The following is a 6730-nucleotide window of genomic DNA, read 5'->3' as shown; positions in this document are numbered from 1 at the left end:
GTATTTGACATTAAAGACCTCGCTTCTTTGCGTGCGTGCAGTGTGCTTGCTATTTGCCATTAAACACAACGGCAACCATTTATACTTTGCATCGGGCATGTTTTGAGTCGATACTATTCTCAGCGACCACCTGTCCAAATCGACCGCTTTTTTCCGGTCCCCCGGGTGGTCGTCTTGGGCAGGTTTGACTGTATACCAAACAACAGTCTTCATTTTTGTTCTTTTACAAATTACATCTTAAAATTTTGGAATTGACTTTGGGATTCTGTGACCTTGGTATCCATTTTGTGGCATATTTTTGCACACTTTGCAACTGCTAAATGTATAATTCACAGAACTTTGAAAACTTACTTTTCTTTTGGAAATGGAAAAAAATTATGCATATGCTGATGTCATCCATATAATAAAATCAACATGGCCAACTGTGTGTCCTACTGCTGAGAATGTCTGTATAAGCCTCTGTTTTCATTGAATCAGTGGAATTATTGAAGTTGGCAAGCCAGGGCTCTAGCCAGCGTCCGTTTTTCCGTCAATTGACGGAAATTTGCTGCGTCTGATGGAAAAATTTTCAAACCAATCCGTCAACCTTGACGGACAAAAATCCTTGGTTGGAAGCTACAGGCGGCTTGGGGACGCCGTCCACGACCGTAAAAGCCACACACTGTTTGTTTTGCTATTGTTATGATTGTTGACAATGTGTGTCGGCGCCCTTTTGCATACGATAATCTCATTAAAACCCGTTTTTCAAGGTCTCAGTTCAGTCCTTCTAATCAATTTTTGCGGTTTTCGCGACGATTCGAATTAGCTGACGGAAAAAAGTTTCGAGCTGGCTAAAGCCCTGTGGCAAGCAAACATGAAAGCCTGATTTTTCTTCATCTGAACAGTTATATGCAGGATGTCTAGATCTAAGTCATTGCATGGTAAGTGGTCAGTGTCGTTGCTTGCAAAGCTCAAAGAGGAAGATTTTAGTTAAGAAATCTGCTTTACAAAAGTTGTGAATTGAATCTTTCAGACCCTGCTGGAATGAAGGCTGCAGAGATCAATGAAAGAAAACTGTCCATCTATATTGGTAAGTACATGTGTACATGTTCAGGCCTTCTTTGTTACATGATTCTGTACATGTGTATGTGTGACCTTTTGAGAAGGAAAAAAATGTTTGTTGAAAATGATATCTTGTATTGGGAAAAGGCATTAGAGAAAATTGCAAGTGGGGATGGAATAATTTACATGGTGGGGTATAATACTATAGAGTGAGATTCAAATAAGACCCCCTTTGCACTAAAATGCAATTGCTGAGCAACAATAGGGGTTTGTACCGCTACGGTGAACAGGTGCAGAAATGTTTTCCTTGTTGGACTGGTCCAGATACGTTGATTTTAATCTATTATGTATACTATGTTATACACATGTTAACTTCAATCTACAAGTCGTTGTTTGTATGCATCTATTGTTATTATGTGTTTTGTGTGGCTTTGGTAAGCCTGACGTGTGTAATAAGGTCAAAATTCGGGTGAATGTGTGTTTGCCCGCGAGAACCTTAATAAATAAAACATTGAACATTGAACATTGAAAAAAAACCTGACCTGGAAAAAAATATGTGGACCGGATTTTTTAAGTTTCTACTGTCAAACTTGGACTAAAACAGAGGCAGTTAGTGTTGTTAACATGAATGTCAGATACACCACCAAACAGAATCCTTTGCAGCAAAATGGACCATTGCTTTCAGTATCGCCTATCCCCGACCATTCATGAGTTTTCACAGATAATCAGGTCCAGGTCCAGGTCCAGACCTGAAACTCTGGACCTAAACCGGACCTGAATTTTCTGTACTGGCACAAACCCCTACCCCAGTTTGTGCTGGTCTGTTTCTTTAATACTCATTTCTTTCTCCATCGCCATCCCAGGTAAAGTGCTTGGAGCCCTGCAGCTGAACCTTGAGAATAAGGCTAAGGGGTATGATGACCCCGCCCTGACTGCCATCTTCCTCCTCAACAACTATCACTACATCCTCAAGACTCTCAAAAGGTTGGTCACATCAACACATGGCTTAGACAATTATAGCACATTCATCATTTTATGGATAAACGAAACTTTAACTAACCAACACTACAAATAAGTTGGGACTTACCCTAAAATTTCAGCTGACTCCATCAGCCTTGTTCACAGAAAAGACGTGTCTACTGTAGCCTTCAGAACGTGACGTTGGAGACACATGACTGCAGCAGAGGGTCATAAATGCCAGATAACCTGTGTCGCCCCCCGTCTTTGTTCCCCTAGCTACATATGTATATGCTACAGAAATGTTTGTGGTGGTTTTATGTTCATTGTTTTCACTGTTCTTCACTGCAAACCCAAAATCAACTCAAAATTTTTGTTGTCTTCTCCTTGCCAACCCCTTTGTCTAAGTGTTACATGTAGCCTGTTATGTACGTTGAAGAGGTATGCATGACATGTAAACAAAGCACGAACTGAACACAGAGACTATCTTAAAACACTGAACACTTACATTGTATTCATCAAGAATACATATGCATCCAGACTCTGAGTCTCAGAGGGTATAAATACGGTTAGATCAGTGACAGTTTATCATGCCAGCACTACCAAAAGCGACTACTCTATCCGTCTGTAGCACCCTAGTATCTTTGATTAAGAATTGGGACATTTGGCTATAAGCATACGAGGGGCGGTCAATAAGTAATGCCCCTGACCCATTTCTCATAGCAGGATATTAATGAAACTTGGCACAGTTATTAGTCTTTCTCTTCATAGGAACCACCCAGAGTTACGCATTTCTTCCATAGTTTGATGCAGCTCTGGAAACCGTTTTTGTAGGACAACCCTGGTTGGTCGTCCAACAGATGCCTCATTACTGGCAGAAGAGGGCCGACCAGCTCTGGGAGCTGTTTCCACAGACTTCCGGCCATGTTTGAATTCAGGATGCCAGCGTTTTACAAGGTCATATGATAGGGCATCATCACCATAAGCTTTTTTCATTTCGTCAACCGGATCACTGCGCGACACTCAACTGGCTCCATTTCACACCTGGTCCATCTCACACCTGACTCAGTTCAAACACCAGTTAATCAGAAACCGCAATTATTTTAGGGCTATTTTTTTGCAACATAACCCAAATAGATATGAACCATTACACATACAAAATTTCATCTAGATCAGACAACTGGAAGTGGATCAGGGACATTACTTATTGCACGCCCCTCGTAATTAGGCAAAAGATGATTTAGAAGAAATGACACATTGCTCCTTTGACTGCAGTTCCGGCCTGATGCGTGTAGTGGTGCTGCAGACCAGTGACATTGAAGAACACTATGAAGACATCATCAGAGAGCAGAAGAGATTGTACTCAAAGAGGTAGACATTTCTGTTCGTAATGTTACTGTTAGTGTGTGTCTATTGCTGTTTGAAAACAATATAGAGTGTAGGGATTGCAAAGTCAGACTTGCCAGAATTTACAGTTCAGAGGTGGTAGAATTAGTTGTAAATCAGACATGACAGTCCAGGTCATGGGGTCAATGGAAGAGGCTACTGATTCACAGGGAGGTATTGTTTTTAGTCTGTATTTTTGCTGTCATATATTTTCATTATGCTAGTCATATTCACCTTTATGTAGAGTGACCAATGAAGGAAGTGATCAATGGACACATGTATTAATGTTATTTAAAACATTATGGTTGGTATTGTCACTGAATAAAAAGGGTCTGATTCTTTTTTTCATAACCCTTGCTTTGACCAAAGTTTCAGTGACCGTCTGTCACCTCCCTTAGGGCAATTCTTACTGGTTCATACTGTACATGCTGTTTACAGATGCAGTTTAGAACTGCATTGTAAAAATTGCATAAAACAATCACTGTATATATGTTAATACTTTATTCCTTTATGTATACACAATGTGAACCAGTCAGAATTACCCTGAGTAAGGTGACAGAAGGTCACCAAAATGTACGTGGAAATATAGCCTTGAGGGTATCTTTAATTTATTCATCAAACCCTTATTTGCATAATTTTTGAACTTCAAACTGTGGTAACTTGTTCCAGCTGGAGTGGAGTGTTACGTCACATCCTGGAGATCAGTGGGAAGACTGTGTCCCAGCAGAGAGCTGCGCCACAGATGGGCAAGGTATGGTCTAGTCTCCTCACCACTATATGTAGTACCAACAAAATATGCCAGGTGGGGTCGTTGTATAGGGATTTTTTTCCAACTCTATAGTTTTGATACCTATTTTTTATTTCCATCCTTTTTCTTTCTGCAACTGTTCAGCAGTTTTTGAATTTTACGGCAAAAACTGCTGGTACCAAATTTCTATTTCCCGCTCATACGTCCCTAAATTTAATACACTACCTGCTAGTTCTTGTAACCCTTATTGTAAAAATATGTTTATTGGATATTGAAGGCATGGTGAGCTGTTTTTCATTTGTTTATTCATGAATCTTAGCTAGTATTCTTTAAGTTGAGTTATTTTGAGAGTATTGGACTCCCGACTATTCAAGATAGAACAAAGCTAGATTGAGTGTTTGTTATTGTCGTTATTTTCATTCGTGCATGCAGCGTATGGAACCACATGTGGCATGCTGTTTGTTGTCACTTGAAACTGTTGAAAGCATGGAAATGATTTGCATGAAATGTGACTTCATTTCATTGTATTGTATTGTATTGTACAGGTCCATTTTTCCATTTTGTGTGTGCCCAAACAGAAGGCTTGTTGTCTCCCCTGTATGTTTTAGTCTAGTGCAAATAAAGTACATGTACATTACTGTAGAATTATCCACTAAACACTTTTTCTTAGATTGAAAAGTCACACAGAATCTAAAGTATACTGTAAATGCAGAAATGTTCGCGGTGGATTAATGTTCTCGGTTTTCGCGGTGACCACTTTACCGCGGACTTAAAAGCACTGCGAACATTTTTCTATAATGGTATTAGACTACAGTTTATTGTGTTACCGCGAACTTAAATCCACCGAGAAAAGTCCCTTTTCCAGCTACCGCGAAATCAAATCCCCGTGAACTAAAATGCATTTACAGTACTCTAAAAAATTGATAATGTAGGTGAATTAGAAAATTAAAAAAAGAGCTTTTACCTATTTTTTTAGGGAATATTGCACTTTCTTTTTACTAATAGTCTAATTCCCTCATCTTTGACATATAAAACATTAAGAGCATGTAGTAGATAAGTTACTATCCGCTGTTGACATCATTTCCTACTTGCCATACACAGTTAGTCTATACTTGCATGCAGTACCGTTAGGGGGAGACAGGGGGCCTACCTGACCCATTCTGTATGTTGTGTGTGTGTTTTGTTGTTCTTGTTGCTGTTGTGAGCGAGGCTCATCAATGTCCTATTCCACAGAAATTCAAGGTAAATTAGGGCAACAAATATTAAGCTGACAAGCACTGTAGTTAGACCCTTGCAATAAGGTTTTTTTTCACATAAAGTGCCCAGCATATAGTTTTGAAGTAATACTGACATTTATCGTGTTTTGTTGTCATTTTTTTAGAAATTAGTTGGTATGGTAATTGCACTGCAACAAGACTCTTTTGAAATGTTGCTAGAGCAGAGATGAGATTTTTAAAAATTATGATGTTTTTTTAAGTATTTTACAGTTTACTGTAAGGTATATAGAAATGTGTAACTTCTTCATAGAAAATAAGTGTATTTTAAACTCTTTACCCTTAGATTGAAACAATTTCTTTCCCATCATTTGATTTAGCACATTTCTAAAACTATGCTTTTTGTCACATCTATGAAGGTTAAAATTTAGGGAAACAATATGTAAAGACATTTCAAATTCTTCAACTGTATTAGATACAGAGGTTTCTTCTGGACATTTTGAGTGACATCCATCACTCTTCTTCAGCGTCACTAGAATGTGAAGGAGTGTTTCAAGTGACACTGAAGAAGAGTGATGGATGTCACTCAAAAAGTCCAGAAGATACCTTTATATCTTATCCAGTTGTCAAGATGCATTCAAGTACTGTCTTTTTACCTTCCCATCATCCTTTTCTTTACTTTTCCATGGGTGCTTTTTGGTGCATTTGTGGTTTTCTGATGCACAAGTAGTATAATATCATCAATCAATAGAATTTTCAGAAAAACACTGCTGTTTGGGCACAGTGATATTACATGGCACAATTCCCTGGCTAGTGATATTAATGTATGCACACATTGCATGATGGAAAGGTAAAAAGACACTACTTGAGATGCATTTGTCTTAAAATATTTTCTGCAATATTAAAGAAATGACCCAAGTATAGTCTTTCAAATTGCAGTTTTCTTTAGATATTAGCTTTTGCATCTTTTGTTACCACTTCAAATTCATTCTAACGTCTTTTTCTGTCAGAATACATCTTGTTGCTTTTGTCTTAAATTTAAAGGAATGTTGTTCAAATCTTATTCCAGCTGAAGGACAAGGAGCGACAGACCATCAAGGATAGGTTCAAGGTAAGACAAGTGTATTTTTGTAACTTTCTTAAGGGCTATTCATTCATTACTCCTTCCTAGGAGGTTAGGATCTGAAAACCACACTTACCGCTAAACTACAAATGTAAATCCCTGTGATCTTAAATGCATTTACAGTTAATAGATAAGCCATGACTATGTAAGACTTCTAAACTTTATTTAGTTGCTCGAGTAACAGTACTGTTACCTAGTCTTTAAATTCATGTGCTCTAAGTCAATCATGACAAAATTTTTCCCATTTCATACTGAAATCTT

At 38.2% G+C, this 6730-nt stretch overlaps 1 protein-coding gene across 6 annotated transcripts in view; it reads left to right on the top strand.

Moving 5' to 3' along the window:
* Window positions 1-6730, top strand: part of LOC118429089 (exocyst complex component 7-like) — a 27567-nt gene that overhangs the window by 15916 nt on the left and 4921 nt on the right. For 4 of the 6 annotated variants that reach the window (XM_035839459.1, XM_035839464.1, XM_035839463.1 and 1 more), the window contains 6 exons: window positions 1013-1069; window positions 1905-2025; window positions 3274-3369; window positions 4054-4135; window positions 5366-5374; window positions 6416-6457. In XM_035839459.1, coding sequence (XP_035695352.1) covers window positions 1013-1069; window positions 1905-2025; window positions 3274-3369; window positions 4054-4135; window positions 5366-5374; window positions 6416-6457 — 407 coding nt within the window. The remainder of the gene's footprint in view (window positions 1-1012; window positions 1070-1904; window positions 2026-3273; window positions 3370-4053; window positions 4136-5365; window positions 5375-6415; window positions 6458-6730) is intronic. The other 2 variants (XM_035839460.1, XM_035839462.1) reach the window with 1 other exon arrangement.

Source organism: Branchiostoma floridae, chromosome 13, assembly GCF_000003815.2.
Source record: "Branchiostoma floridae strain S238N-H82 chromosome 13, Bfl_VNyyK, whole genome shotgun sequence".
In the NCBI taxonomy this organism is placed as follows: Eukaryota; Metazoa; Chordata; class Leptocardii; order Amphioxiformes; family Branchiostomatidae; genus Branchiostoma; species Branchiostoma floridae.
This window is presented reverse-complemented; position numbering and strand designations above follow the sequence as displayed.